Source organism: Triticum urartu, chromosome 3 (genome assembly GCF_003073215.2).
Source record: "Triticum urartu cultivar G1812 chromosome 3, Tu2.1, whole genome shotgun sequence".
Lineage (NCBI taxonomy): Eukaryota > Viridiplantae > Streptophyta > Magnoliopsida > Poales > Poaceae > Triticum > Triticum urartu.
Window position 1 is genome coordinate 1,085,030 of NC_053024.1, and position 21,115 is coordinate 1,106,144.

At 45.9% G+C, this 21,115-nt stretch overlaps 1 protein-coding gene across 1 annotated transcript; it reads left to right on the forward strand.

Moving 5' to 3' along the window:
• Positions 1–16,608: 16,608 nt before the first annotated feature.
• Positions 16,609–20,299, forward strand: LOC125542234 (probable xyloglucan glycosyltransferase 3). The gene is made up of 6 exons (XM_048705187.1): positions 16,609–16,805; positions 16,915–18,063; positions 18,147–18,455; positions 18,755–19,045; positions 19,136–19,249; positions 19,336–20,299. Exons 2-6 carry the CDS (start codon positions 17,212–17,214, stop codon positions 20,041–20,043), a joined length of 2,274 nt encoding a protein of 757 aa, XP_048561144.1. The 5' UTR covers positions 16,609–16,805; positions 16,915–17,211; the 3' UTR covers positions 20,044–20,299.
• The last annotated feature ends 816 nt before the right edge of the window (positions 20,300–21,115 follow it).

Here is a 21,115-nt window from a genome sequence, read left to right on the forward strand (position 1 = left end):
TTGTCGTTTATCACCTTGGCATGGCCCATAGACGTTGACGAGTGTCCAGGTTTGGGTAGATTGGGTGGAGCGAAAGCGAGTAACCAGAGCAAAATCTTCAGAGTATAAGACATCAGCAGAGAAGATTGCACTATTCCAAATTGTGGCAATACCACCAGAAGCTCCACGAGACGGTACAAAAGCGAATTGATCAAACCGACGGGGGCAACAAGATTTAACAAAAGGTAGATCAAACGAGGATTTTTTTTGTCTCTTGCAAGCAAACTACCGCACAACCACTAGACAAAATAGCATTCGAGAGCGCTAATTGTTTGTCCTCAGAGTTTAGGCCACGGACATTCCAACACAAAACGTTCCAATTTACCAAAAGAGGCATTAAAAGTAAAGATTAAAATGAGCGGGAGCAGAGCTTAATCAGAAGATGTGGGCTCCTCCTCATTGGCGGCCAGCAGGGCATCTTCAGAGAGTTCATCTGCAGGAATAGCACAAAGCATCGTGCCAACTTGTTGGATCACTCGAACTGGTGTCGGTGGTGGGACTTGGTCTTCAGCCACCTCCCTGATGCGTTGAGCAGTCGGAACAGTCTGTGGTTTAACTTTGGAAACCTTCATTTTGCTGTCAGACACCTGATGCACTTTGAACCCATCATATTTATTTGAGCGAGCACTTCGACGCAGAGCTGTGGAGCATTCAGGCACAATTGCCTTTCCTTTACGAGCCCGAGAGGAACCAGATTTAGAAGGAGGAGGGTTGAAACCTGGATCATTCGGCATCTCAACCAAAGTAGAGTTGTCAGGAGCAACGGCAGACATAACCTGCAAATCCTCCGGAGGATGTTCATCAACAGAGTCCATATTTGTGACCACAGTTTCCTCAGCAGCAGTGATACCCTCAAGCTCCCAATCAGATGCTTCCTTGATTTCTTCAATAATAACAGAGGAGGAGCTAGCATTTGCAAGGGATTTGGAAGCAGAGATAACTGACAGCATACCTCTGTTCTCAGCCATAGTAACCTTAAAAGTGAGCGAATCTTGTTGGAATCTATACCTACCCCTCCAAGGTCCATAAGAAGCCACAAAGGGTCTGACCGCCTCAGTTATGTATGAGTTCAGCTTAAACATGGGCAAACAGTCTCTCAGGACCATGGTAGGAGTGGAAGTTCCATGAGAAGACATGTCCACGTGCAATCCTTCTGCAGACAAAGTCAGAGAAATCTCCACGAAGTTGGCAGGCAGGGTTTCAGACTCGTGGCTGTTAGAGTTGATTAAAGGAGAGCTCTCAGACCTGACAATTTCAGAACCAGCAAGGTTGGCCAAAGCAGAGCTGCTCGCTTCTTGGGGCCAGAATTGGTTCATGAGAGCCACCGGAACCATTACATAAGATTCAGACACCATGGCACTGGAGTCAGAGCTGGTATACATCGAGATGGAGTCATTCCAGGCAGCAGCCGGACTATCATGAAGATTTTGTGGGGGCACAACACCATGTTCCACTTGCAGGCCCTCTCTAGCCAGCCATTGCTGAAAGTTGTACAGAACAGGGGGTTGTTCGGGAGGTGAAGGCGGCCAATTCCCCCATTGGGTTGCATTTCAATGTCACTTCCTGCATCCACCACAACATTCTCATTTTCCTCCTCTGCAGCTGCATCCGCCATCACGTTCTATGCCATCTAGTTGTGTAACGGCTGCTGATATAGCTGTTCAGCATTGAGACCTTCACCATGCAATGGATGAGGAATGCCATTGGCAGGTGGTGGATCCTCACCAGCCGGAGGAACATCAGGTATATGAGCGTCCCAGTCATTGCTCCGCAAAACTGTGACTGCTAGAGTCCAGGAGCGACGTGCCCCCCCAATCTGTCGCACAACCAAACTCTTGGGCACTAAACGAAGATGAATGACTCGAGCTTTAATGAGAACAAACCTCCTATCCCCTCTAGGATTATGCCAATCCACTAGAGCACCAAACGAATCCACAGACTTGTGCATGTAATGTTGGGTTTGATAGTCATAAGGAAAGCCAACATATAAAATCCACACCTCTGGACCAAAAAAAGTCTGACGCATATTCAGGGCAGCGTCATGGGGCACAAAGGAGATGATAGTGTGCTCTTCTACTTCATTCTCATCCATCTCAAAGGTGGTACCAACAACAGCATCACGGACCAAAGAGTTTGCAAATCCAAAAACCCCAACTCCTAGAGGATGATCTATTACTTCAGCAGGGTAGTAATGTGAGTCATTAAGCAAACCTTCAATGATGTTGCGCAGATCGGCCTTTCGGTGAAAGGGGATGAACCGATTTGCCTCCGTAATGGCCAAGAAATCATGGTGCAACGGAGGGATTGCGGACACCGCCATATCCGCCCGCACCTTGCGATCAGCCGGGCCAAGCTCTATGGTCATGCCCGGCGGGAGGTAAGGGACGACATTGAGGGGGTAGTTCGCCATGGATGGGATAGGAGGTGTTCGAGCAGGGGAGCGCACAGACAGCAAGGAGGAATGCGTATCGTCTGCCTTGGCCAAGGCTTTGGGTACCCAAACACCTCGATGTTTACGCGCAGGCCTGGGGCAGGCATCAGCAGGGCGAGCATGTAGGCCGTCAGATGAGCTTTGAACGGCTGGGCAACATTTGGTGGCAGATGCATTCATAATGGAAGTGTCATTTATGGTCTGTATCTGCATCCCCGATAAGACGTGATAATTATCCCCCCGACGATGATTTCCAGAAAAAGGAGCTGCAGTATCTTTGACTGAGCAAGGAGGGGGAAGGCAACCCGAAATTGCCTGATCAGAATATTTTGGTTGCCAAAAGAGATATTTGGTTCCATATAAACCACACCAACATGATTGGTGGCCCATGAACCCACAAGATCGACAGAGAAGTTTTGCTGGGCACTCAAAAAACTCGTGGGCCGTAGAGCCACAGAGATGACAGGCCTTAGTGGAAAAGACCCGTGGGCTAGAAGGGCCAGCCACAGAGCATTGACAAGGTCTATCAAAACATACCTGGCAATATTGGCCCGGACAGTTCTTGGCTGAATGATCAATGTCATCACAAATACTACAAATGGATAATTTATCATAAATGAATTCCATAGGTGGGACCGAAGATAATTTCCAAGTTGCAGCAATTTTATCCGCCGAAATACCCGCTCGATGATGGTCCAGAATGTGCCTTAAGATAAAACCAGGGATTTGGTTCCAAGATTCGGACTCAAAAATTGTCCCCTCAAAACATAGATGTCTCCCCACATTATTGCCAGAGCACTGAATAGGAAAGTCCGCATTAAAGTTACCGAAAACCAGGGAATTAGGTATTGAATGTTCATTATGACCGCTTGAAGTTTCCAAGTCAGAAAAATCCTTTTTGCTGGCCGGAACCTGCCGGAAAGTCGCCGGCGACGAGCACAGATGCATGGGGAGACCAGAAGGATCTATAGAAAACCAAGCTTTCTTAAGAGTTTCAAGTGATGAACCCTCAAACGATCCATGAACCGTGGACCCAAAACAGTTCTTTGAACGAATGGCAATTGGTGACCTAGCAGTGATTTCATGTTTTGGTTGATCCAGATGCCAAGTCGAACGATTTTCCATAGGTGCATGAACCCCTGGCCTAAAAAGACTGAAATGACATACAAAGTCTGGCCAAACTCGATCCTTAAGCCCATAGATGAAATGACCAATACGATTGGATGCCACAGAGAATCGAAAATGTCGTCCATCCAAATGTTTAACATGTAGACCAGATGGAAGACCTCGAATGCAACATTGAAGAGCAATAGCAACCGATTCCTCATTGAGAGTGAAGGAAGCCGAAGAGAAGCTGACAACCAGAAAGAATACCTTGCAAGATCAGAGGGGGAGAAGTGGACAGTAGAGCCAAACCGTCGATACACCTGATCCGCGACCGCAAGGCCGGGAGAGAAATCCCAGTGTAGGAGACCTTCCATGGAGGGTTAGCTCAGAGGACGCCATTAGAGGTGGAGGTGGAGGTGGTGGTGGTGGAGGAGGAGGACACCATCTCACCCAGCTGGGGGAACCACTTTGTTTGTCCGTCCTCAGCCATTACAAGCTTCACGCCCTCCATTTTCATCCCAACTCCACCCTCCTTCTGTCAATCTTCTTCTTCTATTGCGAGGCGTATATTGGGGAGACCGGAGCTTGCTGAGTTGGCGTAGAGGCCGCCTGTCGCCACGCAGGTGCCTGCCCAGCTGGCTGAGCTAGCAGCTGCTTGGGGACGGCGGTGGAGTCTTGGTCGACGTGGGCCTGGCTGTGGCCCCGCTGACGACCTCGGCAAGGGCCCTGCCGGGGGCCCGGCAAGGGTCTTGCCGTGGCATTGCAGTCGTCCCCGACAAGGCGCTTGCCGGGGGTCTTGTGGATCTCCTCAGCAAGGATCCCGCCAAGGGTCACCGTCTTCTGATTCTCATCTGATCTCATATATCTGTGGTCTTGACAAAGATCTGCATGCCACCACACTAGTGCAGAACCGGGCAATAGCACTAGTTCGTAAGGCCCTTTAGTGTCGGTTCGGTAACCAGCACTAAAGTGTGGGCACTAAAGCCCCCCCTCCCTTTAGTACTGGTTCAGCATGAACCGGTGCTAAAGGGCAACCACGTGGTACGAGCCAGCTCCGGGGGCAGGGAGCCCTTTAGTACCGGTTGGTGACACCAACCGGTATTAAAAGGTTGGGGGGTTTTGGGTTTATGATTTCTTTTTCATTTAATTTTGTGTTTTCCATTTAATTCTTTTTCGTTTGCTGGTATTTTACGATACTACACATTGTACACGTTATGCATATATATAAATAGAATTTCTAGTAGAACCGATCATATATATATCATCAAATGTCTCACAAACCACCATATTAATTCACACATACACACATGTATATATATATACAATTAGCTAGCTATATACAATTTCTCCTACAATGTTGCCTTCGGAGCAAGTGGCATTAGCCTAATTGGTGCCTTCGGAGCATGATGACAATTGGAAGTGGTTCATGGGGGCGGTAGCGGGTAATAGTATTCTCCGTTCGGATTTATGACCTGGTCGAGCAAAAATCCCGCTATTTCCTCTTGAAGTGCTTCTACGCGCTCCGTTGGTAGGAGCTTCTCCCGCACCTCTGTGAACTGTTAAGAAGGAGATCAATATGCATGTGTATTAGTTGTGTGACTAGATATCGATAATGGTGTAAAAATTGTGAATAGTGTTCTGACAAACGTACCCATTGCTGTCTTTGAGATCTGCTCCTTTCGGATGCCATCATGCGAATGTTCTCGCAAACGCAGTATGCACACAGATCAGTCCCCTGCGCATACTAAAGGGCCTTTACGAGAATAGAATTTGATCAGATAATAATTAATCAAGCATGATAATTAAAGAGATGGTAGCTAGCTAGCTAGCTAGTACTACTTAATTACTTACCTTGGGTCGAAACCATTTCAGTCTTCGTTTCCATTGGCCTGGAGTGACGCTGTTGAACCTTGCCCAAGCCCTGCCCGCCGACAAAGAAAATGAATAAAGGGGTTATTAAATAGTTCATATCAGGAAATGACGAACTAAATACGCCGAGATATATAGTTAATAATGATTGAAATTACCTGTTGACTATCCCAAACAAGATGTTGTAGTCAGTTTTTTTAGTAGTGAGTCCAGTATTTCAAGTGTTCCTTCATCAACTTTAATGATACACAAGATCCAGTGAAATCTGCATGCACACATGTTTGCATGTCTTAATTAAGCGGTGAAAGTGCGTTATATCAACTAGAGGGGGGGTGAATAGGCGATTTTTATGAAATTCTTCACTGAGTAATTTGCTAGTGAGGAAATTCCTTAGCGAAGAACTACTAGCAGCGGAATAAGTACTCAGAAGTAAACATAGCAGAATACATGCATGGTCATCATGATGAAATGAAGACAAACACAGAGTACAGAAAGTGTAAACACAGGATAGCACAAGATGAAGACAAACAGACTGAAGAAATTGAACTGAGGAAATTGAGTAAGTCTTCAGTCAAAGTCTTCAAGCACAGATATGAACAAACACACAACACAGTAATGAGGAAATGAAAGTGTTGAGGAAATAGAACCAGTTGGCTTGGTGAAGACAATGATTTGGTAGACCAGTTCCAACTGATGTCTCAGTTGTACATCTGGTTGGAGCGGCTGAGTATTTAAACTTGAGGACACACAGTCCCGGACACCCAGTCCTAAGCATGCAGTTTGGGACACCAAGTCCTCACCATATTCTCCTTGAACTAAGGACACACAGTCCTCGCCCAATCACTCGTGGTAAGTCTTCAGGTGACTTCCGAACCTTCACAAACTCGGTCACTCGGCGATCCACAATTCCTCTTGGATGCTCTAGACCATGACGCCTAACCGTCTGGAAGAAGCACAGTCTTCAAAGGTAACAAGCGTCGGATCCACGCAGGATCAATCTCTTCAGTGATGCTCAATCACTTTGGGTTTGTAGGTGTTTGGGTTTGGGTTTTTTTGGATTTTCCTCACTTGATGATTTTCGCTCAAAGTCCTCAGAGGATGGGATGCTCTCAAATGACAAGTGTCAGTTTCTCTCGGAGCAGCCAACCAGCTAGTGGTTGTACGGGGCAGCTATTTATAGCCTAGGGAGCAGCCCGACATGATAAGACATAAATGCCCTTCAATGATATGACCATTGGATGGATAAGATATTTTGGGGCAGCTGGCGCGTAGCACAACAACGGTCGGAAATTTGAGGTACAAATTCCTCAGGGCTATCATGTTCCTCACTGTGTAGGCAATTCGCACTGGAAAATTCCTAACTCCTCAGTCAGAACAAATTCCTCAGTGAACAGAAGAACTGCGTCTCTGTCACTGAAGAAATTGACTGAACTGTATGAGATTTCCAATGCCTACACTCGAAGGGATTGGTAGGTGTAGGATTTTGAGTTGAGCATCACATGGACATTTTCTCCTTAGTATTTCCTCGACCCCCTTTAACAGTACGGTGTTTCCTATGACTCAAGAAAGAGAAAATGAAACTACGAAAACAAAGGTCTTCACGCATCATGTTCCTCGAATGAATACCAAGTCTTCAAGGTCACACCAATTTCTTCACTTTCAAAGTCTTCAGGAAGTCTTCAGAATATCAAAGTCTTCAGTCGAAGAACTTCATTTTTAGGGGTCGACTTTCTCTGTAAATATCAAACTCCTCATAGACTTAACCATCTGCCCGCTTGTTTGCCTCAGCCGCAAGCAGAAAAGTTTGCACGCCATTAATGAACTCGGGAGAGCATCGGTCATCGTACATCCATTGTCGGCTCATCTTCAATACACAGCACCAAAAACACCAAATTAATACAAGTTCATACATAAAGTTCATATAACACTTAAATGCAACAAACAAATAACTCTCTAGCTAAAGCATTTAAATGCAACAACAAATGCAATCAAGATCACAACTAAGGTAACAATTGATCCAACAGCATAATGATACCAAGCCTCACTATCAATGGCATATTTTCTAATCTTTCTAATCTTCAAGCCCATTTTCTCCATCTTGATCTTGTGATCATCGACAACATCGGCAACATGCAACTCCAATTCCATCTTCTTCCCCTCAATTCTTTTCAATTTTTGTTTCAAATACTCGTTTTCTCTTTCAACTAAATTTAACCTCTCGACAATAGGGTCGGTTGGAATTTCCGGTTCACATACCTCCTAGATAAAAATATCTATGTCAACTTGATGGGCATAATTTGTCATAAACACGAAATGCAACAAATAGTTTTAAAAGAGAATATACCACATCCGAATCATAACAACGACGAGGGCCGACGGGGACGGATATCAAAACCATGGCACTACGTATAACAAACAACGTACGGGTAAGATAATTATACGAGTAACTATATATCCAAATAACACAAACATCAATCTTTTATATAAAATTTCATGAACAAGAGGCTCACCACAAGGTGGTGCCGGTGACGGGACGGTGCGGGCGATCGACGGTGGTTACGACGGCGATTTAGAAGGCACTAAGTAAACCACACCTATATATGCAAACTAAGTGTTATTTTGACCTCAATTTGCATATAAATCAAATACTACCACATATAATTCCTCCCAAATTACTAAAACCCACAATTAATCACTATATAAACCAATGCAAGAGCTAATCTAGCAATGAGAGATGAAAGGACAAAGTTGCTAACCTTTGTGATCATTTGAATGGATGGGGGCCTGCAAATCTTGACAAATCTGGGGCAAATTTTGTGATGAACTCGAGAGGAAGAAGGGAAGAACAGAGAAGAGGGAGAGGGAAAGGGGGAAGAACAGAGTGCTGGTGGACGAAGGGTTTATATAGGACGACCTTTAGTACTGGTTCGTGCCACGAACCGGTACTAAAGGTGTTGGAGGGGCCCCACTCTGACTACATCCTGCCACCACTTTCATTAGTACTGGTTCGTGGCACGAACCGGTGCTAAAGCTTCGCTACGTACCCGTACTAAAGAGCTCCTCCCGCCTAGCCGTTGGAACCGGCACTAATGGACACATTAGTGCCGGTTCTTTTACAAACCGGGACTAATGTGTCTCACATTTGACCCTTTTTCTACTAGTGCCACGGAGGTGCCTCCCGAGCCCCGGTCCCAAAGTAGTTGTTGATGGCGTTCGGAACCTTTGGGCTCAAGGGCTGCTCACTTCGCTGGTGTTGGGCAAGTTGCCCCGGCAAGGCTCTTGCCGGGGCCACGGAGGCCGCCCCGGCAAGGGTCTTGCCGGGGAAGTCCACCTTGCCCCCTTTGCTCTTTGTGTTCCTGGTCTTGGTGTTGCCTTGGCCATCTTGTGCTTTGGTTCCTCTCCGGCTCCCCTCCTCTGCCCTGCTTAGTGTGGTCGTGGCGCACGGCTCCGACTGCCCGTGCACAAGTAAAGGGACACAAAGGAGTGCCCCTACTTTTGTACAGTGACAGTAATCGATGCATGAACTAGCTCGGAATAGTCTTAGATGGTGTGTGTGTGTGGGGGGGGGGGTGTCAAGTTAGCTACTTTAGTGCAATTTAGCAACATTCCACAAAACATTCATTGTGCATATAAGTTAGATCCAATCGCATCGCCTGGCATATACTCGAATGTGTATCGACTAAGTTTGGCTTTTGCCAAAAGTGAATCTCTCTGGTGATGACCAGCGTGTAGTCAGTCAGATCCCATGGGAAGCTTGCGCGAAGTTGATCCGCTGAGCTTGCTCATTCCGGATGGTTTTTCCAGAGCATTGGTACATGAAATTGCTAGTGGAAGAACCACTCCAATTAAATTTAGGAGGGAACCTTCGTATGTCCCACCTCATTTTCCCTGATGACATCATTTTGTTCTTCAAGGCATTGCTGGCTCTCGGAAGTCATGTGAGAGATGAGCCCACACTTTCTCAGAATGGCAATCGATGCATGAACTAGTCCGCAGTAGTCTTCGATGGTGTGTGTGTGTGGGTGTCAAGTTATCTAGGTTGGTCGATGATGCATTTCATGTTTCATGTCAACGGTTTGAACTTGTTGTAATGAATTTCACTCATTTTGTCAATAGTAATCAAGGAATTATCTTCTGCCTGATTAATTGATTGAGACATATAGACTCCATTCAAAAGAGAATACATTACTTGACTAGTGAAAATGACGAATAACCAATCAACTCCTGCAAGATAAACAAACAATGAAATGTATTTTTTTATTAGAAGAGAAACAAAGAACCGATCGACTACTCTACCACATGGTACATGTGGCAATCTATCTCTAAAATTTTAATAATAATGTACGTAAAATGCTGCTTGTAATTCTTTTAATGAAGGAAAAAAATTGTGCTTTGTAGTGACGAAAAAAAGTGCCCTGTATACTTCAAGATCCTCGACAGGCGCATGATGAAACATGGTGAGGTGCCGGTTGTGCAGCTCAAGGTCCAGTGGTAACTTGGCTCCCCCGACACAGCAACTCTAGAGGATTACAACGTGCTTCGGCGGCGTTATCCAATAGCTCCGACATGGGAAGAGGAGGCCAGCGCTTAAGGAAGGGAGAATGTCACACCTGACCATCCCCTTGATAGTGTGACTTGACACGCTTGACAAGCGGGGCCCACCTTGCTAGTGTGTGCATCGGGGGAAATATCTGGTGCACCGGTGCTTGTGGTGCTACCGGTGCATCAGACCACTGTAACACATTTTAGAAAGTTCTAAAAATGTGAAGAAAATTGAGTAAATTCATACAACATCAATGGTTTTTGTCGAAAAATTTCAAATTAAAATTCACAACATTGCTCGAGATATAAAAATGACAATCTAACACTGTATGCTATGTAATATATGTTAGACTTCATATGTGGCCCATTATCACGTTGAAGCACATTTGTCATTTTTGTATCTCGGGTGATATTTTGAATTTTGATATGAAATTTTGTGACCACAAATATTGATGATGTGTGAATGTGCTCAGTTTTTTTAACATTTTTTTGGAACATTTTAAAATGTACTATGAGGTCTGGTGCACAGGTAGCACCACAAGCACTGGTGCACTGGATACGTTCCCATGTGCGTCGAGGGGGTTAAAGAGCCAGCCTGTTGGCCGAGCGAGACATGCATGTGTAAACCACTTCCTGTATCCTCAACCATTCGTCTGTAATCTCAACCCCTTCTCCAGGCTCACCCCCCTATCCCTTGTGCTCCTCTCACCTACTCTGGATCGTCGATTCCGTTGCTCCGATTGGGGTATTACACTAGGTTGGTCGATGCTGCTGGTCAAGTCTCGTGACAACGGTTTGAGCTTGTTGTAATGGGTTTCAATTCCTTTTTTTTGTAATAATCAGGCAGTTCTCTTATGCTTGATTAATATATTGAGACATATAGACTCCATAGGAAAATAATAAAGTACTGGACTGGCGAAAATGTTGAATAACCAATCAAGTGCTCCAAGAGAGACAATGAATCTGCTTTATTATCACAAGATAAACAAGGAACTGATCGGAAAATCCATTTTTGCTCTAGGGAGCACATGCTCCTCCGTGCGAAAATTAGATTTTTACAGATGTCCAAAAAAATAGAAAAATATAGATGTGTTCATCGTCACACCCTAATGGTACATGCAAATTTTCAGGGGAAAAACTTAAGCATTTTGACCTGTGCAAAAAAAAACAAGTTGAACGCTAAATGTTACACTTGCTACACTATTATGAATATCTACCAAAAAATCAAAAAAAATAAAATTTAATTAGTACATATTTTGTTTTTACTGTTCATTAGGGAGCATATATATGCTCCCGGGAGCCAAAAATCCGTGTCCAGAACTGATGCGCTACTCTTCCACAATCTATCTCTAAAACCTTAATAATGGTGTACATAAAATGCTGCTCCGTACAACTTTTAGTGAAGAAAAGAAAAAAACAATTTTTGGTCTTTCTAATGAAGGAAAAAACCTGCCAGTACTAGTACTTCAGACTTCAGAGCTCAATCGCCCGAAAATGTCAGCCACACTTGCCATACGCCACCTCCTAAAACATACACATTCTCATAGTTTCCCCAAACGGCTGCCACTCACATCACCTACCAAGGGGAGGGACCAGCGCCGCGCACCTCGTATCTTTAATTTTCAGTTTCCGCTCACGACACTCGGTCCGCGTGAGGAAGTGCGACAGACCATTGCCGGATATCTGGGCAGCGGCAGATCATCACCATCTCCGACGCTAAACTCATTGGGGCTTTTCCTTCTTTTTGGGACTGATGGGCATTGCATTCCGTCTCAGTGGGTGCACAGCACACACTTGTGCACCAGCCAATCAGCCAGCAGCCTTTCCATCTCCTCGACCCATCGCCTTCGTTCTTTACTCTAACCTGTCAGAACCATATAGCTGCAGCTGGACGGCCATGTTCATGATCCTCTACTCACCCTGTGCCAGCTGCTTTTGATATATATAGATGTGTATCGGCCTTAGGCTTGTACCGTGTTGTGATAACTTAGTATGACACACAGATTGTATTGGTAATGGAATGAATGTACTCTACTGACTTCAAAACAAGATATTTTGTAGATGCAGATTTAGCTACTATCAGTGTTTGATAAGTTGCATATATGTGATCACTTGTTACATCCAATAATGTTGATTATAGGTATAGAAAGCGATCTACCTTTTTATTCAAAAAAAATGTTACTTATAGCTTATGTACTTGATGTAGGTGCTAAGATACCAATTCTGTTGTGACTGCTCCCGACGGAAGACAAGTCGCCGAAGCCGCCTTCTTCGTTTTTATTACAAGAATATAGTTTCTGGCCGCCATCTGATGGAGTTCTCGAAAATTTGTAAGGAAATTAGATACTTTTTGAATCAGAAAAATTTTCAGAAAACTTTTCTTGAAGCGTATGCCAGTAAAGGCTGGAAAAATCAAAGGTTTGCCAAATCTCTATTCATGTATTTGATTTGATTTGTTGTTGCTTCTTATTTAGCGCTTTTGCTTCTTACTGACTTAGATTCCCTGGTATATTAGGCGCTTCTTTTTCTGGAGCTACAATACATACGGATATGATTTACTAGAAATGTGAAGACCACATTATTCCTCGAATGTGGTCTTCACATTTCTAGTAAAAATGTGGTCTTCACATTTCTAGTAAATCTTATCCGTATGTATTATAGCTCCAATAAAAGAAATTGCTAATTAGTTAACATATATAGAGAGTAAATCATATCCATATGTATTATAGCTCCAGAAAAAGAAGTTCCTAATTAATTAACATGTATACAGATGAAATAAATATAGAAATGTGAACACCACATTTCTCTCCACTAATATGGAGACGAATGTCTCCTGGAAGCCTCCCACCTTTGGTTTTTTCAAGATTAATGTCGACGCGAGTTTTGTGGAGGCCATCAAAGCTGCGAGCGTGGGGGTGGTCATTAGAGACCATTATGGACAAGTTATCATCTCCTGTTGGGACTACATTGGAGCTTGCCATAGCGTCGAGGAAGCGGAACTAAGAGCGACCCTATCCGGCTTGTATATTGGTATCACTCTTGACAAGCCCATCATTTTAGAAACTAACTGCTATTTTGTGGCTTCTGTGTTTGGAAAAGAGTGTGTTGACAGGTCAACTCTGGTGGATCTAAAGAAGGAGGTGTTGAATGTCTCTAGGCAAATGGTGGGTATAAAGATGGTCAAGATTAACAGGAGGGCCAATATGCTGGCTTACGAGATTGCTAAGTTCAGTTTTGATAATAGGTCTGACGATATTCTTTTTAATACCATCCGCCCTGTGTGGCAAGTTTTGTAATCGATGATTGTATGAATGTTATAATTTAATTAATATATGGTGGGGTTTTCAAAAAAAGAAATGTGAAGACCCACTGCAACTATTTTTTTAGACCCACTGCAACTAACTAGGCTCACAATTAGTCTATTATTATGAACCGGCACAGAAGTACAAAAAAGGGTAATCTTGGTAACTACGAAAATACAAAATTAAAAGATTCTTGAGTTGGGTGTTAAGCTAAAACACTGCCTTTTTGTTGGTCTTTCATATTTACTATGCAGTGCCGGATTGTTAATCAACCAAGAGTGCGCCAGGTTACAAGTATAAAAGTGATAGGCTTACCATCTTTAAATTTCATTTGAGAAATACAATAATGAGTCATGATGTCTACATTCATCTAGCTCTCCATTAATTGTGGTGTGAATTTCTTTGGTCCATGTTGATTGTTCTTTGAGAAAAGAAAGAACGGAAAGGGATTTTCGTGCTAAAAAATATTTGTCTTGCTCCCGTAACTAGGCGTACATGTGGAGGATTTTGTAGTAGGCATCTGTCACACTGTTTTCTAGTTGTTGCATGCAACATAAGTTGGTTTTGTGGCCAAAAGATATCAAGCCATTTCTGTCATACTATACACATCCATTTTTTATGCTTCCTCCCTTGAGCGTATACTCAAAGAGAGCTTCTTGATGTTGGTGTACTCTTTCTTTCGGATCCTTGTTGAATCCAAGAAATAATTATCAGCGGATTTCGCGGCAATAAAATATGAGGACGTAGTGTTTGCTGCACAAAGAGTTCAATAGAGCAATTATGTATACTCAAATTAACCATGATACCTGCAAGCATAATGGAAATCTAGGAAAGTGTTCGTTGCACAAAGAGTTCAGTAGGGCCAAGTACACGAACGACCCACCAGAAGCCCATGGTCCATCGATTGGGCCAAGAAAGACCATGGGCCATGAGATGTCGTCGTCAACCCATCAAGTTAAAAGAGGATGGCTCAGGAATTGGCTAAGTCCCTACAGTCGGATCCTGAGCCGCCCGATAGACAAGATCCAGCAGTCGGCCGGCTACCTAGGGTACCTCTCAACCATGATGTTTTTAAGACACCGGTTACCCAAAGATGGAATAATCTAGTTAAATATGGTAGTTACCAGTAGTAACTTCCAAGGAATAGTCGGCCACACCTGAGGCCATAGATAGCATTAATATCAACTCGTTACATACCCCCTCCTAGTGCACTCTATATAACCCGGGAGAGGAGCATGATGCTAAAGGTAAAACATTCACGCCTTGTATCTTAGGCCGAGAGCTAAGGGCACCATGATAGTAGGTTATTACCTCCACCGAAGTGGGCCTGAACCTGTATAATTCCTTGTGCGTACTCCCACCCGCACCGTTTGGTGGATACGATTGCCACTACATTCCTACTCATGTAGCATTGTCAGGATTATATACAGGACAGAAAGTGTGTGCATGCATCCAGTCAGGCGACGTAGAAGAGGTGCTAGGTTTAGGGGAGTGGGGAGCGAAGGGGTGAGGGTGAGGGTGAGGAGAGGAGGGAAGAATAGACACACTCTATCCCAGCGTTATTCGGCTGGCAGCCATGCTGTGAAATGACAGTACCCCCAACCGAACCATCGAATTGCCCAACCTGTGCCATTAGTGAACATATCTGACATGTCATGTTGATTGTCGAAATATCCAATGGCCGGCGTCAATCAGGGAGAAAATTGAAAGGACTGCATCACCTGGTAAATCAGATCGAACGGCCTAGAAGATCCAGTGAATGTGGGAGGCTGGTTTTACTAAGCTCTCTACCTATAGTATAAGGGAGGGTAAAATATTATTAAGACCAGCAAACATACTTAATTTTACTATTCGAGTACTTTTCACAGAAACAATCATGGAAATCCTTTTGCTGCTAATATCAAAAGCCAGTATCCATTGTGCTACTTTTGTTGGGCTCTTCCTGTCGGGCCGACACTCACTCCTAGAGTGATACTATTAGACACTGCAAAGTGTGGTTGTAGTGAAGATCATAATGGCAATTCGGTTCTATCAATTCACGATCATTAGATCCTCTGTCGTTTCCTGTTCTCTCATGTTGCAGCGCTTTGCTGTCTCTATTGTGTTCATCTCTTACCCTCTTGTCTTCTTTGTGTAGCATACGTAGCGGTAAAATTCATAAATAATTTTAGCCAGTGGACCGCGGTGCAATATCACCCGTGTCAACGGATGATTACACTAGCGAAAGTTATAGATATATTCAAAACATATCACCTCTTGTCGAAGGATGGATGATGCCACTACGGTCTATCCTTTTTGAAGCACGAAATAGGTAGACGTTTTCCTCATGGTTAGACCATGTTCCTCTCTTGGGCGTCGCAGTTACTATGATGAAGTCAAGCAGCGCTTCACTTTGCACCTTTTTTTTTGTGCGATTGTTTGTTGGTAGACTTGATTAGTTGTTCTTCCTAGTTCCTTGTATCTGATAGACTGTTCGTCCGGGGTTTTGTCACTAAACCCTCCACTGTCCCTGCCTAAAAAAAATCTCCACCCCTGTAATGTGTCGGCTTCGTTTTATTTATTTATAAAGTGGGACGGAATCCTATTTTGTGATCTAGGGAGTAGTAAGCCTGAGCTAACCATGATTGGATCGACTCGAGCCTAGCTTGCCGACAAAGAGCAGCCCATGAAGGAGAACACATGACACCGACAAATTCCAAGGATTCCCTTGGCAGAAAAAAGAAGAGCAGCAAATTCCAAGGAAGCTTCTTAATGTGAATACTAAAGGGAAATTAGCTGTCCCTGAACGGCTAAATTCAGAGAGTGAGCTCAATTAGCAGAGTGGTACTATAGTAGTAGTGTGTACACATGATCAGCGCAGGCTCCAGATTCCCAATGCATTTAAAGACCCCACATGGAGTCGATCGATCGACGCACACGATGCCGGGCAGATTCCCTGGTTCCACACTTGAAGTTTTGAAGTCAAGATCACACCACCATACTTGAATTTAATGCCGCAATCAGGTCAACTCTAAGCTAGTACGTACGCGCTGTGGAGCTATGCTACTACGTATACTATGTTAAAAAAAAGGGAGCTGATGTACGGAAGGGAACTTGGTGCACCCGGGTGCTAGCCATATATGCGCAAAATATCTTAGTAATTGCAACAAATTATAAAAAACACATAACATTTTTAGACTCAAATGTGATCAAGTAATTTTTTGACATTTTTTTAATTACAGTAGTAATTTATTTTGTGTGCGCTGGCTGATGTACTTGTTAATGAGTGTTGCATCTCAAACTTGGCAAGGTCTATAAAACCCTCCAAGTGGGCTGCCTACCGGAAGCCTCACTCTGGAGTCTGGAGTCGATCTGGAGCTTGTGGTACAGCAGTAGCCACTCAAGTTGGTTGGTTACACTCTGCTCAGTACTACAGCTCCACTGTATCTCTAAAAGCTAGCCACTCAAGTGAGCGGATCTAGACACTCAAGTGAGCTGAAGCACGGCCACAGTTTGTTATCTCATCAGGTTACAAGGTACGTTACTTGTGCACTGCACAGTGTGTTTGTTCATCGATATTTCCTCAGCTAGATTGTAATCTTGCGACAAATTCGTAGAAACTAAATGTACTATGCTCATATATAGACATAGGTGAGTAGTAAGTGTATCATTCCGAGAGGCAAGAATCCAAGATCTTGGATCAGGGGCCAAGACGGAGGCGGTGCCGTGGGGTGAAGCAACCTACCTCACATGCTGTGTTGTTGGAACCGAGCTTAGCAGCTGCGCTTCCAAGAACACATCGTATCACTAACCTGGGCTTGGCTTCCCGATCCATCAGCACAGTTACCAACGTGCTCACGCACTGACTGAGCTGACTGATCGATCCATCCATCGAGCAAGCAAGCTACGCTTTACTCGTTGGAGTGATCTGAGCAAGCAGCCATGGCGTCGTCGTGGTGGGGCGACAAGGAGGAGCATGGCACGCCGGTGGTGGTCAAGATGGACAACCCCTACTCGCTGGTGGAGATCGACGGCCCCGGCATGGACAGCTCCGAGAAGGCGCGGCGTAGCAAGAACGCCAAGCAGTTCAAGTGGGTGCTCCTCCTGCGCGCGCACCGCGCCGTCGGCTGCGTCGCGTGGCTCGCCGGCGGCTTCTGGGGCCTCCTGGGCGCCGTCAACCGGCGCGTCCGCCGGAGCCGGGACGCCGACGCGGAGCCCGACGCCGAGGCCTCGGGGCGTGGCCGCCACATGCTCGGCTTCCTCCGCGCGTTCCTGCTCCTCTCGCTCGCCATGCTCGCCTTCGAGACGGCGGCCTACCTCAAAGGGTGGCACTACTTCCCTCGGGACCTGCCGGAGCACTACCTCCGGCAGCTCCCCGAGCACCTGCAGAACCTGCCGGAGCACCTCCGCCACCTGCCGGAGAACCTCCGACACCTGCCGGAGAACCTCCGCCACCTGCCGGACGGCCTCCGCATGCCGGAGCAGCAGGAGATCCAGGGGTGGCTCCACCGCGCCTACGTGGCGTGGCTCGCCTTCCGCATCGACTACATTGCTTGGGCCATAGAGAAGCTCTCCGGCTTCTGCATCGTCCTCTTCATGGTGCAGTCCATCGACCGCATCCTCCTCTGCCTCGGCTGCTTCTGGATCAAGGTCCGCGGCATCAAACCCGGCCTCGTCGCCACCAAGAAACGTGGCAACAAATACGCTGATGACGATGACCTCGAGGACGGCGATGACCTCGGCGCCTACTTCCCCATGGTCCTTCTGCAGATGCCCATGTGTAACGAGAAAGAGGTACGTGCATCATGCATGCATGCTTTATATCTGCTTGATGCTACATTTTTTGATACTTACGTTTTAATGAAACTGATGTGCAGGTGTACGAGACGTCGATCTCACACGTGTGCCAGATCGACTGGCCGCGGGATCGCATGCTGGTGCAGGTGCTGGACGACTCGGACGACGAGACGTGCCAGATGCTCATCAGGGCGGAGGTGACCAAGTGGAACCAGAGGGGAGTGAACATCATCTACCGCCACCGGCTGTCGCGTACAGGGTACAAGGCCGGCAACCTCAAGTCCGCCATGAGCTGCGAGTACGTCAAGGACTACGAGTTCGTCGCCATCTTCGACGCCGACTTCCAGCCCAACCCAGATTTCCTAAAGCTCACAGTCCCACACTTCAAGGTGCACTAATTAACTCGACTATCTATGCATTGCTTAACGTTAACTCCGTCGACAGGCATGATAAAAGAGAGATCTACTACCTAGCTAGCTGGACTAACTTTTACGCTCACGCATCTAAGTCCACATGGATCGATCTCAGATTTGGCTGTTGACCTAGCTAGTAGTACATCTGTAAACAAATATAAGACGTTTTAGATCACTACTTTGCTAGTCTAGCACATACTACTTGTAGAACTACAAATAAATTCGCTTTGAATTTACATGTGTAGATGGAATGATGGAATGATATTTGTTTGTAGGGGAACCCGGAGCTTGGGCTGGTGCAGGCGCGTTGGAGCTTCGTGAACAAGGACGAGAACCTGCTGACCCGGCTGCAGAACATCAATCTGTGCTTCCATTTCGAGGTCGAGCAGCAGGTCAACGGCATCTACCTAAACTTCTTCGGCTTCAATGGCACCGCGGGTGTGTGGCGCATCGAGGCCCTCGAGGACTCGGGCGGTTGGATGGAGCGCACCACCGTGGAGGACATGGACATCGCCGTGCGCGCCCATCTACAGGGATGGAAGTTCATCTACCTCAACGATGTTAAGGTAAATTATACTGTACTACTCTATATCGGATGCAATCTAGCTAGCTACGTTAAAAAAAGTATGAAGCCAATATACTTGTATTTTTTGTAGGTGCTCTGTGAGCTGCCGGAGTCGTACCAGGCCTACCGGAAGCAGCAGCACCGGTGGCACTCTGGCCCCATGCAGCTCTTCCGCCTCTGCCTCCCGGCCATCATCAAGTCCAAGGTGATTTTATTGATTAATTAGTAGTCACACTTGCATAGAGATCTGCTGCTGACTAGGTCCTTGTATGTTTATTTTATTGCATGCAGATCCCGTTGTGGAAGAAGGCCAACCTGGTGATGCTCTTCTTCCTCCTCAGGAAGCTCATCCTGCCCTTCTACTCCTTCACGCTCTTCTGCGTCATCCTGCCGCTCACCATGTTCGTGCCCGAGGCGGAGCTGCCGATCTGGGTCATCTGCTACGTGCCCATGATCATGTCGGTGCTCAACATCCTGCCGGCGCCCAAGTCCTTCCCCTTTGTCATCCCATACCTCCTTTTCGAGAACACCATGTCCGTGACCAAGTTCAACGCCATGGTGTCGGGGCTGTTCCAGCTGGGCAGCTCCTACGAGTGGGTCGTCACGAAGAAGGCCGGCAGGACCTCCTCCGAGTCCGACATCTTCGCGATGGCGGAGCAGACCGACACCGCCACCAGGCCCGCCCCCAGGCTCGTCCGCGGAGTGTCCGAGGCTGGGCTGGAGGCATGGGCCAAGACACACCAACTTGACAACAAGGACCTGCAACTCAAGGCCGAGGCAGAGGAGGTCACATCACTGGCAGCCGCGATCAAGAAGACCAGTAAGGCCAAGCCTCCCAACAGGATCTTCAAGAAGGAGCTGGCACTGGCCTTCCTCCTCCTCATCGCGGCGACACGCAGCCTGCTCTCGGCGCAGGGGCTGCACTTCTACTTCCTGCTCTTCCAGGGCGTCACCTTCCTCGTCGTCGGCCTCGACCTTATCGGCGAGCAGGTCAGCTAGTGGCAAGCAGAAATAAAGTGACCCTACTTGCCATGCATCGATCACGACGACGTGCGCCAAGGCTGCATAGTGCCCATGGGAGAAATTTTGATCGATCAGGCTACTGGGATTATGACTTTTAGCCCTTCTATTAAATTTATATATCCTTTTGATTTTATTATCTTGAGAGATCAAAGACTCAATGTTACATGAACTGTTCTTGTGGTCTAGCTAGCTAGCTAGTTCTCTGTTGCCAAAGTGAGAGGCAAGCAAGCCAGCAAGCAGGTTGTTAATTACTTTTAACACAGTACTCCATCCGTAAACAAATATATATAAGACATTTTAGATAGTTCAATATGGACTACATACTGATTGAATGAGTTAACAAATTCGCTAAAATGCGCCTATATGCATCCCAATTAGAAAAGAGTTAGAACGTCATATAATTGTTTATGGAGGGAGTAGTATTTAATTCGGTGGCCTTCTTCCGAACTCGGTAAGAGTGAGGATTTGGTAGCCACCGTGCTTGGTGCACCAAAATTATGGACCATCGGATATAGACCGTTCGGTCTCGTGCTAACAAGGTCTTGTAGAAGGAAGGACGTCTAAGCTGCGGTTGTGGCGTATGAGTTGCAGGAGAGGGTACATCGTGTTGCGGGATATGTATGATGGGCATCGTATGAGTTCGTAGGTATGGGCATCGTATGAACCGATGGGGATATGTGATCTAGGCAGTAGTAAGCCTGACAAAGAGATGCCCAAGGAGGAGAACACATGACACCAACGAATTCCAAGGTGAATATTAAACACCAGTAAAAAAGGTCAATTTTACACGGCAATGGAGTGAGCTTAATTACAAGTGTGTCACATGATGAGCCCAGCCTACAGATTCCGAATGCTTTAAAGAACCCCACATGGAGTGGACTCGATCGACGTACACGGTGCCGGCCAGATTCTGCCCAAGTTTCTAAGTCAAAGATCGCAACACACTACTTAATTACATGAATTTAACGCCCTAATCAGGTCACTTCAAGCTAGTAGTACGTGCTATGCTACAACTATGTTAAAAAAAGAGAAAGGAGGAAAACAATGG